At 45.9% G+C, this 25,678-nt stretch overlaps 4 protein-coding genes and 1 long non-coding RNA gene across 12 annotated transcripts; 3 read left to right on the top strand and 2 right to left on the bottom strand.

The window, feature by feature from the left end:
• The first annotated feature begins 521 nt into the window (after positions 1–521).
• LOC141763894 (caveolae-associated protein 2-like) lies at positions 522–20,785 on the top strand. Of its 8 annotated transcripts, none has more exons than XM_074628674.1 (8): positions 522–904; positions 8,017–8,157; positions 10,390–10,491; positions 12,406–12,672; positions 17,910–18,062; positions 18,148–19,944; positions 20,008–20,060; positions 20,534–20,785. In XM_074628674.1, exons 1-6 carry the CDS (start codon positions 668–670, stop codon positions 18,514–18,516), a joined length of 1,269 nt encoding a protein of 422 aa, XP_074484775.1. In that variant the 5' UTR covers positions 522–667; the 3' UTR covers positions 18,517–19,944; positions 20,008–20,060; positions 20,534–20,785. The 8 variants fall into 8 exon arrangements, with proteins under 8 accessions (XP_074484775.1, XP_074484773.1, XP_074484772.1 ...); XM_074628672.1 differs by having other exon boundaries at positions 17,907–18,062; positions 18,148–18,556; positions 18,622–20,060; XM_074628671.1 differs by having other exon boundaries at positions 17,907–18,062.
• On the top strand, positions 10,644–12,391 carry LOC141763898 (uncharacterized). The gene is made up of 3 exons (XR_012593192.1): positions 10,644–11,296; positions 11,372–11,404; positions 11,521–12,391. It is a non-coding gene; the product is annotated as an uncharacterized LOC141763898 (long non-coding RNA).
• Positions 20,786–21,208: 423 nt separating the features above from the next.
• Positions 21,209–22,415, top strand: ebpl (EBP like). The gene is made up of 4 exons (XM_074628679.1): positions 21,209–21,526; positions 21,638–21,707; positions 21,862–22,000; positions 22,114–22,415. Exons 1-4 carry the CDS (start codon positions 21,350–21,352, stop codon positions 22,337–22,339), a joined length of 612 nt encoding a protein of 203 aa, XP_074484780.1. The 5' UTR covers positions 21,209–21,349; the 3' UTR covers positions 22,340–22,415.
• Positions 22,416–22,448: 33 nt separating this feature from the next.
• On the bottom strand, positions 22,449–25,417 carry arl11 (ADP-ribosylation factor-like 11). Its single transcript, XM_074628680.1, has 5 exons — positions 25,086–25,417; positions 24,936–25,001; positions 24,119–24,234; positions 23,686–23,863; positions 22,449–22,791 (listed from the first exon to the last, which is right to left on the bottom strand). The coding sequence occupies exons 1-5, from the start codon at positions 25,113–25,115 to the stop codon at positions 22,663–22,665; spliced, it is 519 nt and encodes a 172-aa protein (XP_074484781.1). The 5' UTR covers positions 25,116–25,417; the 3' UTR covers positions 22,449–22,662.
• LOC141763897 (uncharacterized) lies at positions 22,806–23,622 on the bottom strand (the record flags this gene model as incomplete). The annotated part of the gene is made up of 1 exon (XM_074628682.1): positions 22,806–23,622. A coding segment is annotated over one exon (669 nt), but the record flags the coding sequence as incomplete, so codon positions are not given.
• Positions 25,418–25,678: the final 261 nt, after the last annotated feature.

Raw genomic sequence — 25,678 nt, 5'->3', positions numbered from 1 at the left:
TTTTATATTTTATTTACTTTAGTTTTTATCTTGTATTTATTTTAGTTTTTCATATTTTATTTATTTTAGTTTTATCTTTTATTTATTTTAGTTTTCATATTTTATTTATTTTATTTTTTATATTTTATTTATTTTATTTTTTATATTTTATTTGTTTTTATATTTTATTTATTTTAGTTTTTATCTTGTATTTATTTTAGTTTTTCATATTTTATTTATTTTAGTTTTATCTTTTATTTATTTTAGTTTTATATTTTATTTATTTTAGTTTTTATATTTTATTTATTTTATTTTTTATATTTTATTTATTTTAGTTTTATATGTTATTTATTTTAGTTTTCATCTTGTATATGATATGAAGGGTTCAACCACAGAGAGCTGTCCTGTGGTGGCTGTGAAGGAGTTAAAGGTGTGACCGTTTCCACAGTCGGGAAGTTGGACGGAAAGTTTTGCTCTGAGCCAACCAATCAGAGAGCAGCCTGAGACTCTGAGCCGACCAATCAGAGAGCAGCCTGAGACTCTGAGGAGGGGGGGTGGACTACACCAGACCAGTTGAGGTGGAGCTCTCTGTGTTCAGCTGAAACTCTGAAACTCTGAAACTCTTTCTGGACTTTCTACAGTTCTGGTTCCACTCGAGTCTCTCGGAGTCTCTGAGGACAGAGTCGCCATGGTGACCACCGAGACCCACCAGAGCCAGGACCTACTGGTCCCCCCCCTCAACCAGGACCAGCAGGACCAGCAGGACCAGCAGGAGGAGGACCAGGTCTCCCCCTCGTCCCCCCTGGCAGGATTGGACACCGAGACGATGGGACAGGGTCCTGTCAACGCCATCACGGTCCTCACGCTGCTGGACAAGCTGGTCAACATGCTGGACGCCGTCCAGGAGAACCAGAACAAGATGGAGGTGAGCCTGGGGGGGGCCACGCCCTGACATCAGGTCTGGGGGGGCGGGGACGCCCTGACATCAGGTCTGGGGGGGGGGGTCCAGTACAGAAACCAGTACTAACTCTGGTACTATCTCTGGTACTAACTCCAGTTCTGACTACGGTACTATCTCTGGTACTAACTCCAGTTCTGACTACAGTACTAACTCCGGTACTAACTCTGGTACTAACTCCAGTTCTGACTACGGTACTAACTCTGGTACTAACTCTGGTACTATCTCTGGTACTAACTCCTGTTCTGACTACGGTACTATCTCTGGTACTAACTCTGGTACTATCTCTGGTACTAACTCCTGTTCTGACTACGGTACTATCTCTGGTACTAACTCTGGTACTATCTCTGGTACTAACTCCTGTTCTGACTACGGTACTATCTCTGGTACTAACTCTGGTACTAACTCCAGTTCTGACTACAGTACTAACTCTGGTACTAACTCTGGTACTAACTCTGGTACTAACTCCTGTTCTGACTACGGTACTAACTCTGGTACTAACTCCTGTTCTGACTACAGTACTAACTCTGGTACTAACTCCTGTTCTGACTACGGTACTAACTCTGGTACTAACTCTGGTACTAACTCTGGTACTAACTCCTGTTCTGACTACGGTACTAACTCTGGTACTAACTCCTGTTCTGACTACGGTACTAACTCTGGTACTAACTCCTGTTCTGACTACGGTACTAACTCTGGTACTAACTCCTGTTCTGACTACGGTACTAACTCTGGTACTATCTCTGGTACTATCTCTGGTACTAACTCTGGTACTATCTCTGGTACTAACTCCTGTTCTGACTATGGTACTATCTCTGGTACTATCTCTGGTACTATCTCTGGTACTAACTCCTGTTCTGACTATGGTACTATCTCTGGTACTAACTCCTGTTCTGACTACGGTACTAACTCTGGTACTAACTCCTGTTCTGACTACGGTACTAACTCTGGTACTATCTCTGGTACTATCTCTGGTACTAACTCTGGTACTATCTCTGGTACTAACTCCTGTTCTGACTATGGTACTATCTCTGGTACTATCTCTGGTACTATCTCTGGTACTAACTCCTGTTCTGACTATGGTACTATCTCTGGTACTAACTCTGGTACTATCTCTGGTACTAACTCTGGTACTAACTCTGGTACTAACTCCTGTTCTGACTACGGTACTATCTCTGGTACTATCTCTGGTACTATCTCTGGTACTATCTCTGGTACTATCTCTGGTACTAGCTCTGGTACTATCTCTGGTACTAACTCCTGTTCTGACTACGGTACTATCTCTGGTACTATCTCTGGTACTAACTCTGGTACTAACTCCTGTTCTGACTACGGTACTAACTCTGGTACTAACTCCTGTTCTGACTACGGTACTAACTCTGGTACTAACTCCTGTTCTGACTACAGTACTAACTCTGGTACTAACTCTGGTACTAACTCCTGTTCTGACTACGGTACTAACTCTGGTACTAACTCCTGTTCTGACTACGGTACTAACTCTGGTACTAACTCCTGTTCTGACTACAGTACTAACTCTGGTACTAACTCTGGTACTAACTCCTGTTCTGACTACAGTACTAACTCTGGTACTATCTCTGGTACTAACTCCTGTTCTGACTACGGTACTATTTCTGGTACTAACTCTGGTACTAACTCTGGTACTAACTCCTGTACTGACTACGGTACTAACTCCTGTTCTGACTACGGTACTAACTCTGGTACTATCTCTGGTACTAACTCTGGTACTAACTCTGGTACTAACTCCTGTTCTGACTACGGTACTAACTCTGGTACTAACTCTGGTACTAACTCCTGTTCTGACTACGGTACTAACTCTGGTACTAACTCCTGTTCTGACTACAGTACTAACTCTGGTACTAACTCTGGTACTAACTCCTGTACTAACTCTGGTACTAACTCTGGTACTAACTCCTGGTCTGACTACGGTACTAACTCTGGTACTAACTCCTGTTCTGACTACAGTACTAACTCTGGTACTAACTCCTGTTCTGACTACGGTACTAACTCTGGTACTAACTCCTGTTCTGACTACGGTACTAACTCTGGTACTAACTCCTGTTCTGACTACGGTACTAACTCTGGTACTAACTCCTGTTCTGACTACGGTACTAACTCTGGTTCTAACTCCTGTTCTGACTACGGTACTAACTCTGGTACTATCTCTGGTACTATCTCTGGTACTAACTCTGGTACTATCTCTGGTACTAACTCCTGTTCTGACTATGGTACTATCTCTGGTACTATCTCTGGTACTAACTCTGGTACTAACTCCTGTTCTGACTATGGTACTATCTCTGGTACTAACTCCTGTTCTGACTATGGTACTATCTCTGGTACTATCTCTGGTACTAACTCCTGTTCTGACTATGGTACTATCTCTGGTACTAACTCTGGTACTATCTCTGGTACTAACTCTGGTACTAACTCTGGTACTAACTCCTGTTCTGACTACGGTACTATCTCTGGTACTATCTCTGGTACTATCTCTGGTACTAGCTCTGGTACTATCTCTGGTACTAACTCCTGTTCTGACTACGGTACTATCTCTGGTACTATCTCTGGTACTAACTCTGGTACTAACTCCTGTTCTGACTACGGTACTAACTCTGGTACTAACTCCTGTTCTGACTACAGTACTAACTCTGGTACTAACTCTGGTACTAACTCCTGTTCTGACTACGGTACTAACTCTGGTACTAACTCCTGTTCTGACTACGGTACTAACTCTGGTACTAACTCCTGTTCTGACTACAGTACTAACTCTGGTACTAACTCTGGTACTAACTCCTGTTCTGACTACAGTACTAACTCTGGTACTATCTCTGGTACTAACTCCTGTTCTGACTACGGTACTATTTCTGGTACTAACTCTGGTACTAACTCTGGTACTAACTCCTGTACTGACTACGGTACTAACTCCTGTTCTGACTACGGTACTAACTCTGGTACTATCTCTGGTACTAACTCTGGTACTAACTCTGGTACTAACTCCTGTTCTGACTACGGTACTAACTCTGGTACTATCTCTGGTACTAACTCTGGTACTAACTCTGGTACTAACTCCTGTACTGACTACGGTACTAACTCCTGTTCTGACTACGGTACTAACTCTGGTACTATCTCTGGTACTAACTCTGGTACTAACTCTGGTACTAACTCCTGTTCTGACTACGGTACTAACTCTGGTACTAACTCCTGTTCTGACTACAGTACTAACTCTGGTACTAACTCTGGTACTAACTCCTGTTCTGACTACGGTACTAACTCTGGTACTAACTCCTGTTCTGACTACGGTACTAACTCTGGTACTATCTCTGGTACTATCTCTGGTACTAACTCCTGTTCTGACTATGGTACTATCTCTGGTACTATCTCTGGTACTAACTCTGGTACTAACTCCTGTTCTGACTATGGTACTATCTCTGGTACTAACTCCTGTTCTGACTATGGTACTATCTCTGGTACTAACTCTGGTACTATCTCTGGTACTAACTCTGGTACTAACTCTGGTACTAACTCCTGTTCTGACTACGGTACTATCTCTGGTACTATCTCTGGTACTATCTCTGGTACTAGCTCTGGTACTATCTCTGGTACTAACTCCTGTTCTGACTACGGTACTATCTCTGGTACTATCTCTGGTACTAACTCTGGTACTAACTCCTGTTCTGACTACGGTACTAACTCTGGTACTAACTCCTGTTCTGACTACGGTACTAACTCTGGTACTAACTCCTGTTCTGACTACAGTACTAACTCTGGTACTAACTCTGGTACTAACTCCTGTTCTGACTACGGTACTAACTCTGGTACTAACTCCTGTTCTGACTACAGTACTAACTCTGGTACTATCTCTGGTACTAACTCCTGTTCTGACTACGGTACTATTTCTGGTACTAACTCTGGTACTAACTCTGGTACTAACTCCTGTACTGACTACGGTACTAACTCCTGTTCTGACTACGGTACTAACTCTGGTACTATTTCTGGTACTATCTCTGGTACTAACTCTGGTACTAACTCTGGTACTAACTCCTGTTCTGACTACGGTACTATCTCTGGTACTATCTCTGGTACTATCTCTGGTACTAGCTCTGGTACTATCTCTGGTACTAACTCCTGTTCTGACTACGGTACTATCTCTGGTACTATCTCTGGTACTAACTCTGGTACTAACTCCTGTTCTGACTACGGTACTAACTCTGGTACTAACTCCTGTTCTGACTACAGTACTAACTCTGGTACTAACTCTGGTACTAACTCCTGTTCTGACTACGGTACTAACTCTGGTACTAACTCCTGTTCTGACTACGGTACTAACTCTGGTACTAACTCCTGTTCTGACTACAGTACTAACTCTGGTACTAACTCTGGTACTAACTCCTGTTCTGACTACAGTACTAACTCTGGTACTATCTCTGGTACTAACTCCTGTTCTGACTACGGTACTATTTCTGGTACTAACTCTGGTACTAACTCTGGTACTAACTCCTGTACTGACTACGGTACTAACTCCTGTTCTGACTACGGTACTAACTCTGGTACTATCTCTGGTACTAACTCTGGTACTAACTCTGGTACTAACTCCTGTTCTGACTACGGTACTAACTCTGGTACTATCTCTGGTACTAACTCTGGTACTAACTCTGGTACTAACTCCTGTACTGACTACGGTACTAACTCCTGTTCTGACTACGGTACTAACTCTGGTACTATCTCTGGTACTAACTCTGGTACTAACTCTGGTACTAACTCCTGTTCTGACTACGGTACTAACTCTGGTACTAACTCCTGTTCTGACTACAGTACTAACTCTGGTACTAACTCTGGTACTAACTCCTGTTCTGACTACGGTACTAACTCTGGTACTAACTCCTGTTCTGACTACGGTACTAACTCTGGTACTATCTCTGGTACTATCTCTGGTACTAACTCCTGTTCTGACTATGGTACTATCTCTGGTACTATCTCTGGTACTAACTCTGGTACTAACTCCTGTTCTGACTATGGTACTATCTCTGGTACTAACTCCTGTTCTGACTATGGTACTATCTCTGGTACTAACTCTGGTACTATCTCTGGTACTAACTCTGGTACTAACTCTGGTACTAACTCCTGTTCTGACTACGGTACTATCTCTGGTACTATCTCTGGTACTATCTCTGGTACTAGCTCTGGTACTATCTCTGGTACTAACTCCTGTTCTGACTACGGTACTATCTCTGGTACTATCTCTGGTACTAACTCTGGTACTAACTCCTGTTCTGACTACGGTACTAACTCTGGTACTAACTCCTGTTCTGACTACGGTACTAACTCTGGTACTAACTCCTGTTCTGACTACAGTACTAACTCTGGTACTAACTCTGGTACTAACTCCTGTTCTGACTACGGTACTAACTCTGGTACTAACTCCTGTTCTGACTACAGTACTAACTCTGGTACTATCTCTGGTACTAACTCCTGTTCTGACTACGGTACTATTTCTGGTACTAACTCTGGTACTAACTCTGGTACTAACTCCTGTACTGACTACGGTACTAACTCCTGTTCTGACTACGGTACTAACTCTGGTACTATTTCTGGTACTATCTCTGGTACTAACTCTGGTACTAACTCTGGTACTAACTCCTGTTCTGACTACGGTACTAACTCTGGTACTAACTCCTGTTCTGACTACGGTACTAACTCTGGTACTATCTCTGGTACTAACTCCTGTTCTGACTATGGTACTAACTCTGGTACTAACTCCGGTACTAACTCCGGTACTAACTCCTGTTCTGACTCCGGTACTAACTCCGGTACTAACTCCTGTTCTGACTATGGTACTAGCTCTGGTACTAACTCCGGTACTAACTCCGGTACTAACTCCTGTTCTGACTACGGTACTAACTCTGGTACTAAATCCTGTTCTGACTACGGTACTATCTCTGGTACTAACATCAGTACTAACTCCTGTACTGACTACGGTACTAACTCTGGTACTAAATCCTGTTCTGACTACGGTACTAACTCTGGTACTAAATCCTGTTCTGACTACGGTACTATCTCTGGTACTAACATCAGTACTAACTCCTGTACTGACACCGGTATTGCCACCAGTACTAACACCAGTACTGACTAATCTTTCCAAACCAAACTCCATTAAAACAGCAGATTCTGTGGTCACAGAAACCTGTTCAGTATAGAGTCCAGGTTCAGGGCTCCCTGGTCCAGAACCAAACCTTCCAAACCAAACTCCACTAAACAAACGGCTGATTTAGAAACCGGTTAGACCGTTTAGACTTTCAACTCCATAAAGAAACAGCACAAACATCCTGATGTTTCCAGCTTCAGAGGAACTTTCCAAACCAAAGAGTCTCTCTCTCTTTAACGCTTCTCTGTGAGCTCAGCTGGTTTCTGCGTTTCTCTTCCTTTTATGAGCGTTTTGAACACAAAGATCTATTTCTGTCCCTCGCTCAGACGTCACATGACCTCAGCAGGTTAAACACGCTGCTCGCCAGATGTTTCACTCTGCTGTGACGGGCGATTCCTCACATTGTTCTCATAATCAGAAGCTTCAGCTGAACGTCTTCAAACGTCTTCAAACTAACCTCGTTTCACAACTTTGACCTTTGGCTGCGTTGTCCCATCAGCCCTCAGACTAACGGCCGCCGTGATGAAATGATCTGTAATAACACGTTAGAACACGTTAGAACACTAATCACCACACGTCTGACACCAGTCTCTGCTGCTGTTAGCAACAAGCTAAGCTAACCAGCTAACTAGCCTCTTCAGTCAGAATGAATGATCTGAGTCTGATTAGCATTAGCATGTCCCCTGCTGGCTAACATGTTAGCCGTTAGCATGTCCCCTGCTGGCTAACATGTTAGCCGTTAGCATGTCCCCTGCTGGCTAACATGTTAGCTGTTAGCTCTCCAGGTGATTGATAAAGAATAGAAGCAGCTGATTGGTCGGTTGTGTTGCAGGTGATACAGAATAGAAGCAGCTGATTGGTCGGTTGTGTTCCAGGTGATTGATAAAGAATAGAAGCAGCTGATTGGTCGGTTGTGTTGCAGGTGCACCAGGTGGAGATGGAGGGCGTGGTCAGAGGGATCCAGGCTGATATGACCAAACTGTCCAAGAGTCACAGTCACACCTCCAACACCGTCAGCAAGCTGCTGGACAAGAGCCGCAAGCTGTCCGTCACCATGAAGGAGGTAACCATTCACACCTGTCTCATCTGTCTCTACACACGTAGGCAAAGTTGTTGGTAACGTTCCGTTAAAGAGAGAAAAACCCACAATGGTCACTGAAATAACTTGAAACTGACAAAAGTAATAATAAATAAAAAATTACTGAAAATTAACTAATGATAATCAGATATTGTTTTTGAATTGTGGTTCAACAGAATCATTTTAAAAAACAAACTAATGAAACTGACCTGGCCAAAAATGATGGTACCCCTAGAAAAGATGTAAAATAATGTGACCATAGGGACATATTAAACTAAGGTGTGTCCTGTAAATAGCATCACAGGTATCTTCAAACTTGTAATCAGTCAGTCTGCCTATTTAAAGGGTGAAAAGTAGTCACTGTGCTGTTTGGCATCATGGTGTGTACCACACTGAACATGGACCACAGAAAGCTAAGGAGAGAGTTGTCTCAGGAGATCAGAAAGAACATTATAGACCTTCATGTTAAAGGTAAAGGCTATAAGACCATCTCCAAGCAGCCTGATGTTCCTGTGACTACAGCTGCTCATATTATTCAGAAGTTTAAGGTCCATGGGACTGTAGCCAACCTCCCTGGACGTGGCCGCAGGAGGAACATTGATGACATATTGAAGAGACGGATAATACGAATGGTAACCAAAGAGCCCAGAACAACTTCCAAAGAGATTAGAGGTGAACTCCAAGGTCAAGGTACATCAGTGTCAGATCGCACCATCCGTCACTGTTTGAGCCAAAGTGGACTTAATGGAAGACGACCCAGGAGGACACCAAATCATAAAAAAGCGAGACTGGAATTTTCCAAAATGCATATTGACAAGCCACAAAGCTTCTGGGAGAATGTCCTTTGGACAGATGAGACAAAACTGGAGCTTTTTGGCAAGTCACATCAGCTCTATGTTCACAGACGAAGAGATGAAGCATCCAAAGAAAAGAACACTGTACCTAATGTGAAACATGGAGGAGGCTCGGTTATGTTATGGGGCTGCTTTGCTGCATCTGGCACAGGGTGTCTTGAATCTGTGCAGGGTGCAATGAAATCTGAAGACTATCAAGGCATTCTGGAGCGAAATGTGCTGCCCAGTGTCAGAAAGCTTGGTCTCAGTTGCAGGTCATGGGTCCTCAAACAGGATAATGACCCAAAACACAGCTAAAAACACCCAAGAATGGCTAAGAACAAAACATTGGACTATTCTGAAGTGGCCTTCTATGAGCCCTGATCTAAATCCTATTGAACATCTGTGGAAGGAGCTGAAACATGCAGTCTGGAGAAGGCACCCTTCAAACCTGAGACAGCTGGAGCAGTTTGCTCACGAGGAGTGGGCCAACATACCTGTCGACAGGTGCAGAAGTCTCATTGAGAGTTACAGAAATCACTTGATTGCAGTGATTGCCTCGAAAGGTTGTGCAACAAAATATTAAGTTAAGGGTACCATCATTTTTGTCCAGGCCAGTTTCATTAGTTTGTTTTTTAAAATGATTCTGTTGAACCAAAATTCAAAAACAATATCTGATTTTCATTAGTTAATTTTCAGTGAATTTTTATTTATTATTACTTTTGTCAGTTTCAAGTTATTTCAGTGACCTTTGTGGGTTTTTCTTTCTTTAACGGAAGGGTACCAACAATTTTGCCTACGTCTGTAAATACATCACACCTGTCTCACCTGTCTCACCTGTCTCACCTGTCTCTAACCAGATCACACCTGTCTCACCTGTTTCTAAATACATCACACCTGTCTCACCTGTCTCTAAACAGATCACACCTGTCTCACCTGTCTCACCTGTCTCACCTGTCTCTAACCAGATCACACCTGTCTCACCTGTCTCTAAATACATCACACCTGTCTCACCTGTCTCCATACAGATCACACCTGTCTCTAAACAGATCACACCTGTCTCACCTGTCTCACCTGTCTCTAACCAGATCATACCTGTCTCACCTGTCTCTAAATACATCACACCTGTCTCACCTGTCTCTAACCAGATCACACCTGTCTCACCTGTTTCTAAATACATCACACCTGTCTCACCTGTCTCTAAACAGATCACACCTGTCTCACCTGTCTCACCTGTCTCTAAATACATCACACCTGTCTCACCTGTCTCTAACCAGATCACACCTGTCTCACCTGTCTCTAACCAGATCACGCCTGTCTCACCTGTCTCACCTGTCTCTAAATACATCACACCTGTCTCACCTGTGTGGTTGTGTTTGTGCAGGTGCGTGATAAGATGGAGCGTCAGGGCGTCCAGGTGAAGAAGCTGGAAGCCAACCACGCCCACCTGATCAGCAGGAACAACTTCAAGGTTCTCATCTTCCAGGTGAGGTCAGAGATTAAGGTTCTCCATCAGTCAGGTTCTCCATCAGACAAGTTCTCCATCAGTCAGGTTCTCCATCAGTCAAGTTCTCCATCAGTCAGGTTCTCCATCAGTAAAGTTCTCCATCAGTCAGGTTCTCCATCAGTCGGGTTCTCCATCAGTAAAGTTCTCCATCTGTCAGGTTCTCCATCAGTAAATTTCTCCATCAGTAAAGTTCTCCATCAGTCAGGTTCTCCATCAGTCAGGTTCTCCATCAGTAAAGTTCTCCATCTGTCAGGTTCTCCATCAGTAAATTTCTCCATCAGTAAAGTTCTCCATCAGTCAGGTTCTCCATCAGTCAGGTTCTCCATCAGTCAGGTTCTCCATCAGTAAAGTTCTCCATCAGTAAATTTCTCCATCAGTAAAGTTCTCCATCAGTAAAGTTCCCCATCAGTCAGGTTCTCCATCAGACAGTAAGGTTCTCCTCAGACAGTAAGGTTCTCTATCAGACAGTAAGGTTCTCCACCAGACAGTAAGGTTCTCCTCAGACAGTAAGGTTCTCTATCAGACAGTAAGGTTCTCCACCAGACAGTAAGGTTCTCCCCAGACAGTATGGTTCTCCCCAGATAGTAAGGTTCTCCATCAGACAGTATGGCTCTCCTCAGACAGTAAGGTTCTCTATCAGACAGTAAGGTTCTCCACCAGACAGTAAGGTTCTCCCCAGACAGTAAGGTTCTCCCCAGACAGTATGGTTCTCCACAGACAGTATGGTTCTCCTCAGACAGTAAGGTTCTCTATCAGACAGTAAGGTTCTCCACCAGACAGTATGGTTCTCCACAGCTATATGGTTCTCCACAGACAGTAAGGTTGTCCTCAGACAGTATGGTTCTCCCCAGACAGTAAGGTTCTCCCCAGACAGTATGGTTCTCCACAGACAGTATGGTTCTCCTCAGACAGTAAGGTTCTCTATCAGACAGTAAGGTTCTCCACCAGACAGTATGGTTCTCCACAGCTATATGGTTCTCCACAGACAGTAAGGTTGTCCTCAGACAGTATGGTTCTCCCCAGACAGTAGGGATCTCCACTGACAGTAGGGTTCTCCAGTTCTCTCTTTGTCTGACTGTGATTTTCAGTCTATGACCTTATTTGGTCGTCAGCTGCAGCAGGAAGTGAACTGAGGTCTGGTTGTCACGGTTACAACAACGTGAGTTCTCATGAAGTCAGTGAGTCGTTCCGTCAGCTGTTCTCAAGTCGGAGAACGTCTGTAGTAGTACCTGACAGTAAAACTGTGTGTACTCTGTGTACTGTGTGTACTCTGTGTACTGTGTGTACTCTGTGTACTCTGTGTGTACTCTGTGTACTCTGTGTACTCTGTGTACTCTGTGTGTACTCTGTGTACTCTGTGTACTCTGTGTACTCTGTGTGTACTCTGTGTACTCTGTGTGTACTGTACACGGTGGTCGTGTTTTCTAACTAGCAGTACTGCAGTATCACTGCGTACATGTGTGTAGTACCCGACAGTAAAACTGTGTGTACTGTGTGTACTCTATGTACTCTGTGTACTATGTGTACTCTGTGTGTACTCTGTGTACTCTGTGTACTCTGTGTGTACTGTACACGGTGGTCGTGTTGCTGCAGTCTCACTGTGTACATGTGTGAGTTCTCCGTCTTGTCTCACCGACACTAAACATTCCCTTCCTCCCTGAAATACCCAGCATTCCTCAGAACATGTGTGAGTGGGTTCCCAGGGTGTGGTTCTCCGTCAGCCCTTTAACCCTTTCACTGTCTGTGGAAGCTTTCAGCTCTGCCCTCCTGGGCTTCATCGTTCTCCTGCTGGTGTTGTTGTTCTGTCACGATAAGGACAAATGCTGAGGTTCCACTTACCATGTTCTAGATAAGGTTCCTTGAACATGTTCCTAACGTTCTCCCCTCCTTCAGGAGGAGAACGAGATCCCCTCCACCGTCTTCGTGAAGGACCCTCCTCCGTTCCCTCGCGATGAGGTTCTGGAAGAAGGCGATGAGTCGGCGGCGGGCGCCGTTGACGGGAACCGTTCCCAGGAGGCGGGGCTCCACACCATCGACCTGTCGTCTGACGAGGACGTCGGGCTGGAGGCGGAGCTAGAGGACGAGGAGGTGTGGCCTCACGACCTGGAGAACATGGAGAAGTCCAGAGCCGAGAAACTGAAGAGGTCCAGTCTGAAGAAGGTAAGAACCACAGACAGGTGATCAGACAGACAGGTATAATAACCTGTCTCTCTCTCTGAGCAGGTAGACAGCTTGAAGAAGGCGTTCTCCAGACAGACAGACAGGTGATCAGACAGACAGGTATAATAACCTGTCTCTCTCTCTGAGCAGGTAGACAGCTTGAAGAAGGCGTTCTCCAGACAGACAGACAGGTGATCAGACAGACAGGTATAATAACCTGTCTCTCTCTCTGATCAGGTAGACAGCTTGAAGAAGGCGTTCTCCAGACAGACAGACAGGTGATCAGACAGACAGGTATAATAACCTGTCTCTCTCTCTGATCAGGTAGACAGCTTGAAGAAGGCGTTCTCCAGACAGACAGACAGGTGATCAGACAGACAGGTAACAGCCTGTCTCTCTCTCTGATCAGGTAGACAGCTTGAAGAAGGCGTTCTCCAGACAGACAGACAGGTGATCAGACAGACAGGTAACAGCCTGTCTCTCTCTCTGAGCAGGTAGACAGCTTGAAGAAGGCGTTCTCCAGACAGATAGACAGGTGATCAGACAGACAGGTATAATAACCTGTCTCTCTCTCTGAGCAGGTAGACAGCTTAAAGAAGGCGTTCTCCAGACAGACAGACAGGTGATCAGACAGACAGGTAACAGCCTGTCTCTCTCTCTGAGCAGGTAGACAGCTTGAAGAAGGCGTTCTCCAGACAGACAGACAGGTGATCAGACAGACAGGTATAATAACCTGTCTCTCTCTCTGAGCAGGTAGACAGCTTGAAGAAGGCGTTCTCCAGACAGACAGACAGGTGATCAGACAGACAGGTATAATAACCTGTCTCTCTCTCTGAGCAGGTAGACAGCTTGAAGAAGGCGTTCTCCAGACAGACAGACAGGTGATCAGACAGACAGGTAACAGCCTGTCTCTCTCTCTGAGCAGGTAGACAGCTTAAAGAAGGCGTTCTCCAGACAGACAGACAGGTGATCAGACAGACAGGTAACAGCCTGTCTCTCTCTCTGAGCAGGTAGACAGCTTGAAGAAGGTGTTCTCCAGACAGACAGACAGGTGATCAGACAGACAGGTATAATAACCTGTCTCTCTCTCTGAGCAGGTAGACAGCTTGAAGAAGGCGTTCTCCAGACAGACAGACAGGTGATCAGACAGACAGGTAACAGTCTGTCTCTCTCTCTGAGCAGGTAGACAGCTTGAAGAAGGCGTTCTCCAGACAGACAGACAGGTGATCAGACAGACAGGTATAATAACCTGTCTCTCTCTCTGAGCAGGTAGACAGCTTGAAGAAGGCGTTCTCCAGACAGACAGACAGGTGATCAGACAGACAGGTATAATAACCTGTCTCTCTCTCTGAGCAGGTAGACAGCTTGAAGAAGGCGTTCTCCAGACAGACAGACAGGTGATCAGACAGACAGGTAACAGTCTGTCTCTCTCTCTGAGCAGGTAGACAGCTTGAAGAAGGCGTTCTCCAGACAGACAGACAGGTGATCAGACAGACAGGTATAATAACCTGTCTCTCTCTCTGAGCAGGTAGACAGCTTGAAGAAGGCGTTCTCCAGACAGACAGACAGGTGATCAGACAGACAGGTAACAGCCTGTCTCTCTCTCTGAGCAGGTAGACAGCTTAAAGAAGGCGTTCTCCAGACAGACAGACAGGTGATCAGACAGACAGGTATAATAACCTGTCTCTCTCTCTGAGCAGGTAGACAGCTTGAAGAAGGCGTTCTCCAGACAGACAGACAGGTGATCAGACAGACAGGTATAATAACCTGTCTCTCTCTCTGAGCAGGTAGACAGCTTGAAGAAGGCGTTCTCCAGACAGACAGACAGGTGATCAGACAGACAGGTAACAGCCTGTCTCTCTCTCTGAGCAGGTAGACAGCTTAAAGAAGGCGTTCTCCAGACAGACAGACAGGTGATCAGACAGACAGGTATAATAACCTGTCTCTCTCTCTGAGCAGGTAGACAGCTTGAAGAAGGCGTTCTCCAGACAGACAGACAGGTGATCAGACAGACAGGTAACAGCCTGTCTCTCTCTCTGAGCAGGTAGACAGCTTGAAGAAGGCGTTCTCCAGACAGATAGACAGGTGATCAGACAGACTGGTATAATAACCTGTCTCTCTCTCTGAGCAGGTAGACAGCTTAAAGAAGGCGTTCTCCAGACAGACAGACAGGTGATCAGACAGACAGGTAACAGCCTGTCTCTCTCTCTGAGCAGGTAGACAGCTTGAAGAAGGCGTTCTCCAGACAGACAGACAGGTGATCAGACAGACAGGTATAATAACCTGTCTCTCTCTCTGAGCAGGTAGACAGCTTGAAGAAGGCGTTCTCCAGACAGACAGACAGGTGATCAGACAGACAGGTATAATAACCTGTCTCTCTCTCTGAGCAGGTAGACAGCTTGAAGAAGGCGTTCTCCAGACAGACAGACAGGTGATCAGACAGACAGGTAACAGCCTGTCTCTCTCTCTGAGCAGGTAGACAGCTTAAAGAAGGCGTTCTCCAGACAGACAGACAGGTGATCAGACAGACAGGTAACAGCCTGTCTCTCTCTCTGAGCAGGTAGACAGCTTGAAGAAGGTGTTCTCCAGACAGACAGACAGGTGATCAGACAGACAGGTATAATAACCTGTCTCTCTCTCTGAGCAGGTAGACAGCTTGAAGAAGGCGTTCTCCAGACAGACAGACAGGTGATCAGACAGACAGGTAACAGTCTGTCTCTCTCTCTGAGCAGGTAGACAGCTTGAAGAAGGCGTTCTCCAGACAGACAGACAGGTGATCAGACAGACAGGTATAATAACCTGTCTCTCTCTCTGAGCAGGTAGACAGCTTGAAGAAGGCGTTCTCCAGACAGACAGACAGGTGATCAGACAGACAGGTATAATAACCTGTCTCTCTCTCTGAGCAGGTAGACAGCTTGAAGAAGGCGTTCTCCAGACAGACAGACAGGTGATCAGACAGACAGGTAACAGTCTGTCTCTCTCTCTGAGCAGGTAGACAGCTTGAAGAAGGCGTTCTCCAGACAGACAGACAGGTGATCAGACAGACAGGTATAATAACCTGTCTCTCTCTCTGAGCAGGTAGACAGCTTGAAGAAGGCGTTCTCCAGACAGACAGACAGGTGATCAGACAGACAGGTAACAGCCTGTCTCTCTCTCTGAGCAGGTAGACAGCTTAAAGAAGGCGTTCTCCAGACAGACAGACAGGTGATCAGACAGACAGGTATAATAACCTGTCTCTCTCTCTGAGCAGGTAGACAGCTTGAAGAAGGCGTTCTCCAGACAGACAGACAGGTGATCAGACAGACAGGTATAATAACCTGTCTCTCTCTCTGAGCAGGTAGACAGCTTGAAGAAGGCGTTCTCCAGACAGACAGACAGGTGATCAGACAGACAGGTAACAGCCTGTCTCTCTCTCTGAGCAGGTAGACAGCTTAAAGAAGGCGTTCTCCAGACAGACAGACAGGTGATCAGACAGACAGGTATAATAACCTGTCTCTCTCTCTGAGCAGGTAGACAGCTTGAAGAAGGCGTTCTCCAGACAGACAGACAGGTGATCAGACAGACAGGTATAATAACCTGTCTCTCTCTCTGAGCAGGTAGACAGCTTGAAGAAGGCGTTCTCCAGACAGACAGACAGGTGATCAGACAGACAGGTATAATAACCTGTCTCTCTCTCTGAGCAGGTAGACAGCTTAAAGAAGGCGTTCTCCAGACAGACAGACAGGTGATCAGACAGACAGGTAACAGCCTGTCTCTCTCTCTGAGCAGGTAGACAGCTTGAAGAAGGCGTTCTCCAGACAGATAGACAGGTGATCAGACAGACAGGTAACAGCCTGTGTCTCTCTCTCTGAGCAGGTAGACAGCTTGAAGAAGGCGTTCTCCAGACAGACAGACAGGTGATCAGACAGACAGGTATAATAACCTGTCTCTCTCTCTGAGCAGGTAGACAGCTTGAAGAAGGCGTTCTCCAGACAGATAGACAGGTGATCAGACAGACAGGTAACAGCCTGTCTCTCTCTCTGAGCAGGTAGACAGCTTGAAGAAGGCGTTCTCCAGACAGACAGACAGGTGATCAGACAGACAGGTATAATAACCTGTCTCTCTCTCTGATCAGGTAGACAGCTTGAAGAAGGCGTTCTCCAGACAGACAGACAGGTGATCAGACAGACAGGTATAATAACCTGTCTCTCTCTCTGAGCAGGTAGACAGCTTAAAGAAGGCGTTCTCCAGACAGACAGACAGGTGATCAGACAGACAGGTAACAGCCTGTCTCTCTCTCTGAGCAGGTAGACAGCTTGAAGAAGGCGTTCTCCAGACAGACAGACAGACAGGTGATCAGACAGACAGGTATAATAACCTGTCTCTCTCTCTGAGCAGGTAGACAGCTTGAAGAAGGCGTTCTCCAGACAGACAGACAGGTGATCAGACAGACAGGTATAATAACCTGTCTCTCTCTCTGAGCAGGTAGACAGCTTAAAGAAGGCGTTCTCCAGACAGACAGACAGGTGATCAGACAGACAGGTAACAGCCTGTCTCTCTCTCTGAGCAGGTAGACAGCTTGAAGAAGGCGTTCTCCAGACAGACAGACAGGTGATCAGACAGACAGGTATAATAACCTGTCTCTCTCTCTGAGCAGGTAGACAGCTTGAAGAAGGCGTTCTCCAGACAGACAGACAGGTGATCAGACAGACAGGTATAATAACCTGTCTCTCTCTCTGAGCAGGTAGACAGCTTAAAGAAGGCGTTCTCCAGACAGACAGACAGGTGATCAGACAGACAGGTAACAGCCTGTCTCTCTCTCTGAGCAGGTAGACAGCTTGAAGAAGGCGTTCTCCAGACAGACAGACAGGTGATCAGACAGACAGGTAACAGCCTGTCTCTCTCTCTGAGCAGGTAGACAGCTTGAAGAAGGCGTTCTCCAGACAGACAGACAGGTGATCAGACAGACAGGTATAATAACCTGTCTCTCTCTCTGAGCAGGTAGACAGCTTGAAGAAGGCGTTCTCCAGACAGACAGACAGGTGATCAGACAGACAGGTAACAGCCTGTCTCTCTCTCTGAGCAGGTAGACAGCTTGAAGAAGGCGTTCTCCAGACAGACAGACAGGTGATCAGACAGACAGGTAACAGCCTGTCTCTCTCTCTGAGCAGGTAGACAGCTTGAAGAAGGCGTTCTCCAGACAGACAGACAGGTGATCAGACAGACAGGTATAATAACCTGTCTCTCTCTCTGAGCAGGTAGACAGCTTGAAGAAGGCGTTCTCCAGACAGAACATCGAGAAGAAGATGACGAAGATCGGAACAAAGATCGTGTCTCAGGAACAACGAGAGAAGATCAAACAGAGAACGTCCAGTCTGAAGGTCTCACCTCTGAGCTTCGGCATCAGGAAGGTACGATGTTCTCCAGAAGGTTCTCCTACGGTCCACTTCCTGTGACCTCTGACCTCTGACCTCTGACCTCTGTGTGTGTTCTCAGCCTCGCAGCAGCTCCGACTCTCAGCTCCCCGAGGCCTCCGTCCAGGAGGAGGAGGCCGACGTCCAGCTCTCCCCGCTGGGCAGCACCGACCAGGAGGTCCCCTTCACCGAGGTCCACGCACAGCTGGCTCCGGCAGAGCAGGAGCAGAGAGAGGAGGAGCAGGAGGAGCAGGAGAAGCAGGAAGAGGAGGAGGAGAGAGAGGAGGAGCAGGAGAAACAGGAAGAGAGAGAGGAGAAACAGGAGGAGGAGGCGGAGGGAGGTGTGGAGGAGGATCTGTCGCTGGTTTCAGAGGGAGTCAGTGAGCAGTACGCTCTGTCCTCCACCCTGCCTCAGCAGGAGAACCGGGAGGAGAACCGGGAGGAACCATAAACACTCAACATCTAGTCAACTCCTCTTCTTCTCTCAGCAGGTTAGCCTAGCTTAGCATAAAGACTGGAAGCAGAGGGAAACAGCTAGCGTAGCTCGAGCTAGCAGGTTAGCCTAGCTTAGCATAGAGAAGAGGACTTCACCAGATGTTGAGCGGTTCCTTTAAGGTGTGGTTCTGATTATTGATGAATATTTAGTTATTGATTAGGTTCCACACTCAGATATTTCTGATATTTAACGTCTTTACCTGAAACCTTCGGTTCTCCGACATGTTCTCTGATTGTTAGATTCACGTTTTGAATGAAGTCGGAGAACTTTAACGTTTAATTCTTCAACTGATCTGAAAACATCAAAGATAAAATCAGTTTCAATGTGGAGAACCGCGGTTCTTACTGGTCACAGTTGGGTTCTAGTTCCCTTTAGAACAGCTGACTGATGTAAACACTAATAATCAGCTGATCAATAACACTAATGTAACCCGCCCATCATCAGTGGAACCCCACCGGGTTCTCACAAACACACAGGTAAACATGGTGCTGAACGTTCCTCTAGGTTCCTCTGAGGTTCTACTACTGTTTCCCATTCAACCAAGGTTCCTCCAAGGTCCAAGGACATTTCCCAAAGGATCCCTTATGGTTTGACTAAAGTACCTCTAATGTTCTCTAGTTGGCCAAGGTTCCCCCAGAACTCCCATAAAAGTTCTGTTTATGGTTCTTCCAGGGTTCCTCTAATTCTATAAGGTATAACGAGGATTCCCCTAGGGTTCCTTTATTATTCCTCTGTTCCCCAAAGGTTCTCTAAGGTTTCACAAAGATTCCCCTAGGGTTCCTCTAATGTTCCCCTGTTCCCCCTAGGTTCTCTAAGGTTTCACAAAGACTCCCCTGGGTTCCAACAAGGTTCCTCTAACATTCCACTTGGGTTCTCCTCTAAGGTTCTATAGCTTGTCAAGGTTCCCCCAGAGCTCCCATAAAGCTTTTGTTTTTGGTTCCTACAAGGTTCCTCTAATATTCCCCTGTTCCCCCTAGGTTCTCTAAGTTTCTCTAAGGTTTCACAAGGATTCCCCTAGGGTTCCTACAGGGTTCCTTTAACATTCCACTTGGGTTCCTCTCTAAGGTTCCCTCAAGTTTCCACTGAGGTTCCACCGAGGTTCCCCTAACGTTCTCCTGAGTACGTGTGTTGATATACACTGCACACACTACACTACACTGAACACTAACCAGCCTGTTGATGATTTAACTGCTTATTAACCACACAGAAGTATTAGAACATAGATATAGATATATATATATACAGTATTAAAGGCTCAGTATACACAGAACATGTACACTATATACAGACTGTATATACACTATATACAGTCTGTATATAGTGTACATACAGACTATGTACACTATATACAGACTGTATATACACTATATACAGTCTGTATATGTATATGTACACTATATACAGACTGTATATACACTATATACAGTCTGTATATAGTGTACATAGTCTGTATGTACACTATATACAGACTGTATATACACTATATACAGACTGTATATGTATATGTACACTATATACAGTCTGTATATACACTATATACAGACTGTATATAGTGTACATAGTCTGTATATAGTGTATATACAGACTATGTACACTATATACAGACTGTATATACACTATATACAGACTGTATATGTATATGTACACTATATACAGTCTGTATATACACTATATACAGACTGTATATAGTGTACATAGTCTGTATATAGTGTATATACAGACTGTATATACACTATATACAGACTGTATATGTATATGTACACTATATACAGTCTGTATATACACTATATACAGACTGTATATAGTGTATATACAGACTGTATATACACTATATACAGACTGTATATGTATATGTACACTATATACAGTCTGTATATACACTATATACAGACTGTATATAGTGTACATAGTCTGTATATAGTGTATATACAGACTATGTACACTATATACAGACTGTATATAGTGTACATAGTCTGTATATACACTATATACAGACTATATGTACACTATATACAGACTATATGTACAGACTGTATAGTGTACATGTACAGAGTCCTAAACAGCTGTTTGATCTCTTTGTTGTTTTCAGGTTTAAAGTCGCTGTTTTTTATTCTTTTATTTTGACATTAATAAAAACTTCCTGCTGCCAAAGAACATTTCCTGATTGACTGTCAATCATCAACAGGATCTATAATCTATAATCAATAAACTCTGTGTAATCACATCTCTGTTTCCTGACTCTCATTTGAACTAGTGGTTCTTTAGCCTCATTACTATATGTAATATTATTATACATTAAAGTATTATTATACTTTATTGATTTTGTATTATTATTATCTAAACACATTAATCTCTTCTGTGATCTGATTGGTTCTTTAAGGAACCTGTAAAGTGGTTCTACAGGTTGTTTTATGAATGGAGTCTGGTTTCTAGGAGACTGTTGACCTTTGACCTCTGCTGTCTCTGTGAGAGGGGGTGGGGTCAGGGTGGGGGAGGTACTCGTCTGCAGCCAATGAGGTTGCTCAGGGGGCGGAGTTAGAACATACACAGCCAATGGGATTGCTCAGGGGGCGGGGTTAGAACACACACAGCCAATAGAGACAGGCAGGGGGCGGAGCCTGAAATGTCTCCACAGTCACACGGTTTGGTCCTGATTCTTCATCCATTTCAACTACTGATACTACCACTAGTAGTACTAGTACTACCACCACCGCAACAACTACTATTACTACTACCACTACTACTGATTCTTCTCCTCCTCCTCGTCCTCCTCCTCCTCCTCCATCAGATGGACATGGTGGCGTCCCCCGGCCTCTCTCTGGTCTCCATCTTGTCTCTGTTGGCGTGTGGCGTTCAGGTGTTGGCCGCCGTCCTGCTAACACGCAGGTGTGGTGGACGGAGCTCTGCAGAGGACAGGTGGATCCTGCTGTGGCTCTTCTATGATGTCATCGTCCACTTGACACTGGTACGACCAATCAGAACGTCTTTCACACATCTTATCCTTTTAGCTCGTTGTTTGCTGTTTATTATGTATTAATTATGAATAGTCTGTTGTTTATCTTCCGTCCGTCCTCAGGAAGGTCCGTTTGTCTACATGTCTCTGGTTGGGACGGTGGAGACGTCTGAAGGTCCTCTGGCTGAACTCTGTGAGTTTAAAACAGTTTAATGTACTTTATTGCAGTATTTACTTTATCAGTACTTTGTTCTTCTACAGAGTACTCCTGAGTACTCTGTCTGTCTGACTGTCTGTCTATCTACCTGTCTACCTGTCTGTGTGTCTACCTGTCTGTGTGTCTGTAGGGAAGGAGTACGGTAAGGCTGACAGTCGTTGGCTGAGTTCTGATCCGACGATCGTCTCCATCGAAATACTGACCGTCCTCCTGGACTCTGTCCTCGCTGTCCTACTGATACACGCAGTCCTGAGGGACAAATACTACAGGTAATACTACAACCTGTCCTCTCTGTCCTCTCTGTACTACTGATACTCATAGTACTGAAAGAGAAGTACTACAGGTACTACTACAGGTACTACTACAACGTGTGTGTTTGCAGACACTTCCTGCAGGTGTCTCTGTGCGTGTGCGAGCTGTATGGCGGCTGGATGACGTTCTGTCCTGATTGGCTGGCTGGCAGTCCTCACCTGGACACGTCCTCCTGGCTCTACCTGTGGGTATACCTGGTCTTCTTTAACGGGGTCTGGGTCCTGGTCCCGGTTCTGCTGCTGGTCCAGTCCTGGTTCTCTCTGAGGAGACTGCACGTCAACAAGAAGACGCCGTAGAGACGCACCAGAACTCATGTTGGAAACCTGATAATCAATACCTCCTATTGATTGATTGATTAAAATGGTGCATTCATATCGACGTTTGGTTATTGATCAACACAGTCAATCATCTTTATAGATTTATTATTATAGATTTACATCTTTACAGTAAAACAGGCTTTAAGTTTCCTTCAGTAGAAATACAACATGTTGGGCTTTTAGTTTTCTTCCTCCTCTTCCTCCTCCTCCTCCTCCTCCTCCTCTTCCTCTTCCTCTTCCTCTTCTTCCTCCTCCTCCTCCTCTTCCTCCTCCTCCTCCTCTTCCTCCTCCTCCTCCTCCTCTCATGTCTTCTTGATGAGTTTGTTGATGGAGGTGAAGGCCTGCAGGAGGCCGAGTCCCTTCAGAGCGCTGCAGGCCTGAATCTCCCACAACCGGTCGACGTAACTGGGAAGATCCAGCTGATTGGAGATCTGATGATGAGGAGGAAGAGGAAGAGGAAGAGGAGGAGATAAAAGAGAGACTGTTTTAGTGCTGACGTCATGATGAAGTCACGGTCCCTCTGCCTCACTCCTCGCCGCCAGGAGACTACTTCACCGGGAGGAGAGGAGGCGTTAGCTAGCTCTGGAGACGGACTAGCTAGCTAGCTGGTGGGTCTGGTAGGGCCTGGTAGGGGCTGGTAGGGGCTGGTAGGGGCTGGTAGGGGCTGGTAGGGGCTGGTAGGGGTCGGTAGGGGCTGGTAGGGGCTGGTAGGGGCCGGTAGGAGCTGGTAGGGGCTGGTAGGGGCTGGTAGGGGCTGGTAGGGGTCGGTAGGGGCTGGTAGGGGTCGGTAGGGGCTGGTAGGGGCTGGTAGGGGTTGGTATGTGTCGGTAGGGGTTGGTAGGGGCCGGTAGGGGCTGGTAGGGGCTGGTAGGGCCGGTAGGGGCTGGTAGGGGCTGGTATGTGTCGGTAGGGGTTGGTAGGGGCTGGTAGGGGCTCGTAGGGGCTGGTAGGGGTTGGTATGTGTCGGTAGGGGTTGGTAGGGGCTGGTAGGGGCTGGTAGGGGCTGGTAGGGGTCGGTAGGGGCTGGTAGGGGTCGGTAGGGGCTGGTAGGGGCTGGTACGGGTTGGTATGTGTCGGTAGGAGTTGGTAGGGGTTGGTAGGGGCCGGTAGGGGATGGTAGGGGCTGGTAGGGCCGGTAGGGGCTGGTAGGGGTTGGTATGTGTCGGTAGGGGTTGGTAGGGGCTGGTAGGGGCTCGTAGGGGCTGGTAGGGGCTGGTAGGGGTTGGTATGTGTCGGTAGGGGTTGGTAGGGGCTGGTAGGGGTCAGTAGGTGTCGGTAGGTTTCGGTTTGAACTGGTTTTCTAGTAAATTGAAGTGGTTCCCTACCTCTCGGATGGTCATGGATTTGGGAAGGTCCTTCTTGTTGGCCAGAACCATCAGAGGAACTCCTCGTAGCTTCTCTTCATTCAGAACCTTCTTCAGAACCTTCTGGGCCTCCGGCAGCCGGGTCGGATCGCTGCTGTCCACCACGAACACCAGAGCCTTACAGTCGTCCAGGAAGTACCTGAAGAAGAAGAAGAAGAAGAAGAAGACTTAGTCCGTCTGCCTGTTTGTTGTTGTTGTTGTTGTTGTTGTTGTTGTTGATGATATTGTTGTGTAGTAGTTGTTGTTGTCATTGTTGTTATTGTTGTTGTTGTCATTGTTGTGTTGTTATTGTTGTGTAGTAGTTGTTGTTGTGTTGTCATTGTTGTTGTTGTTGTTGTTGTCATTGTTGTATAGTTGTTGTTGTGTTGTTGCTGTTGTTGTTGTTGTTGTTTACCTCCAGTTGGCTCTCATGCTCTTCTGTCCTCCGACGTCCCAGACAGTCAGAGACGTCTTCTTGTCCAGATCCAACGTCCCCACGTTAAACCCCACGGTTGGAGACGTCTCCATCACCTGTACCACAACACACCGTCATATTCACACCTGTACCACAACACACCGTCATATTCACACCTGTACCACAACACACCGTCACATTCACACCTGTACCACAACACACCGTCATATTCACACCTGTACCACAACACACCGTCATATTCACACCTGTACCACAACACACCGTCACATTCACACCTGAGATTCACACCTGACATTCACACCTGTACCTGCTGAGATTCACACCTTAGATTCACACCTGGACACGCTGACATTCACACCTGTACCTGCTGAGATTCACACCTGGACACACTGACATTCACACCTGTACCTGCTGAGATTCACACCTGTACCTGCTGAGATTCACACCTGTACCTGCTGACATTCACACATGTACCTGCTGAGATTCACACCTGTATCTGCTGAGATTCACACCTGGACCCACTGACATTCACACCTGGACACGCTGACATTCACACCTGTATCTGCTGAGATTCACACCTGGACATGCTGACATTCACACCTGTACCTGCTGAGATTCACACCTGTACCTGCTGAGATTCACACCTGGACACGCTGACATTCACACCTGTACCTGCTGAGATTCACACCTGGACACGCTGACATTCACACCTGGACCCACTGACATTCACACCTGGACACGCTGACATTCACACCTGTACCTGCTGAGATTCACACCTGTACCTGTAGAGACTCACCTGTCCTGTCAACAGTCTGGCCAAGAGAGTCGATTTTCCCGCCGAGTCCAGACCCATCAGGATGACCTGAACACAGAGTTCACACCTGTTAGAGTTCTGGTTCTGATCAGACAGGTGAGACACGTTCAGGTGAGTTCAGGTGTGATTTACCTGAGGAGAGGTGCTGTGAGCGTGACCCATGATCACCCTTCTTCTCCTTCTTCTTCAGTGGTATTAAACCGGTGAAATGTGACCGGCTGCTCTGAGCTCACCTGTGACTGACTGAACTCACCTGTCTAACATCTTTCAGGTGTGTTCAGCCTCACTGAAGCCGTCGGCCAATAGGAGAGCAGCGTCTGATGAGAGCAGGTCATGTGACCGTGTGACAGGTCTGACTGCATTCTTCAGAGTCGGAGGCAGGCTGGAGGACTTCAACCCCAGACTCACATTTAAACACATGAAGAAGAATAAAACAGCTTTAGACGAATTTTAAAGGTTAAAGGTCACCTGTTACACAAAATACACACATTATATATATAGATCTATATATATCTATATATATAATATAGATATATAGATCTATATATATAATATATAGATCTATATAGATATATAATATATATATTATCACCTGTTATACAAAATACACCTTTCAGTTATAAACATCAATATCTGTCAACAGTCAGAGTATCAGACATAACCTTCCTCCTCCTCCTCTTCCTCTTCCTCCTCCTTCTTCTCTTCCTCCTCCTCCTCCTCCTTCT

This window comes from Sebastes fasciatus, unplaced genomic scaffold (assembly GCF_043250625.1).
Source record: "Sebastes fasciatus isolate fSebFas1 unplaced genomic scaffold, fSebFas1.pri Scaffold_97, whole genome shotgun sequence".
NCBI classification, from domain to species: domain Eukaryota; kingdom Metazoa; phylum Chordata; class Actinopteri; order Perciformes; family Sebastidae; genus Sebastes; species Sebastes fasciatus.
The sequence above is the reverse complement of the archived record's forward strand: the minus strand, read 5'-3'. Positions and strand labels throughout refer to the sequence as shown.

Coding starts and splice junctions, on each gene's coding strand:
- LOC141763894 (XM_074628672.1), top strand. CDS start 668: ATGGTGACCACCGAGACCCACCAGAGCCAGGACCTACTGGTCCCCCCC. Junction 905..8,016: donor AGAACCAGAACAAGATGGAG/GTGAGCCTGGGG, acceptor GTTGTGTTGCAG/GTGCACCAGGTGGAGATGGA. Junction 10,492..12,405: donor TCAAGGTTCTCATCTTCCAG/GTGAGGTCAGAG, acceptor CCCCTCCTTCAG/GAGGAGAACGAGATCCCCTC.
- ebpl (XM_074628679.1), top strand. CDS start 21,350: ATGGACATGGTGGCGTCCCCCGGCCTCTCTCTGGTCTCCATCTTGTCT. Junction 21,527..21,637: donor TCATCGTCCACTTGACACTG/GTACGACCAATC, acceptor GTCCGTCCTCAG/GAAGGTCCGTTTGTCTACAT. Junction 22,001..22,113: donor CTGAGGGACAAATACTACAG/GTAATACTACAA, acceptor GTGTGTTTGCAG/ACACTTCCTGCAGGTGTCTC.
- arl11 (XM_074628680.1), bottom strand. CDS start 25,115: ATGGGTCACGCTCACAGCACCTCTCCTCAG. Junction 25,002..25,085: donor CTCACAGCACCTCTCCTCAG/GTAAATCACACC, acceptor CTCTGTGTTCAG/GTCATCCTGATGGGTCTGGA. Junction 23,864..24,118: donor AGCATGAGAGCCAACTGGAG/GTAAACAACAAC, acceptor CTTCTTCTTCAG/GTACTTCCTGGACGACTGTA.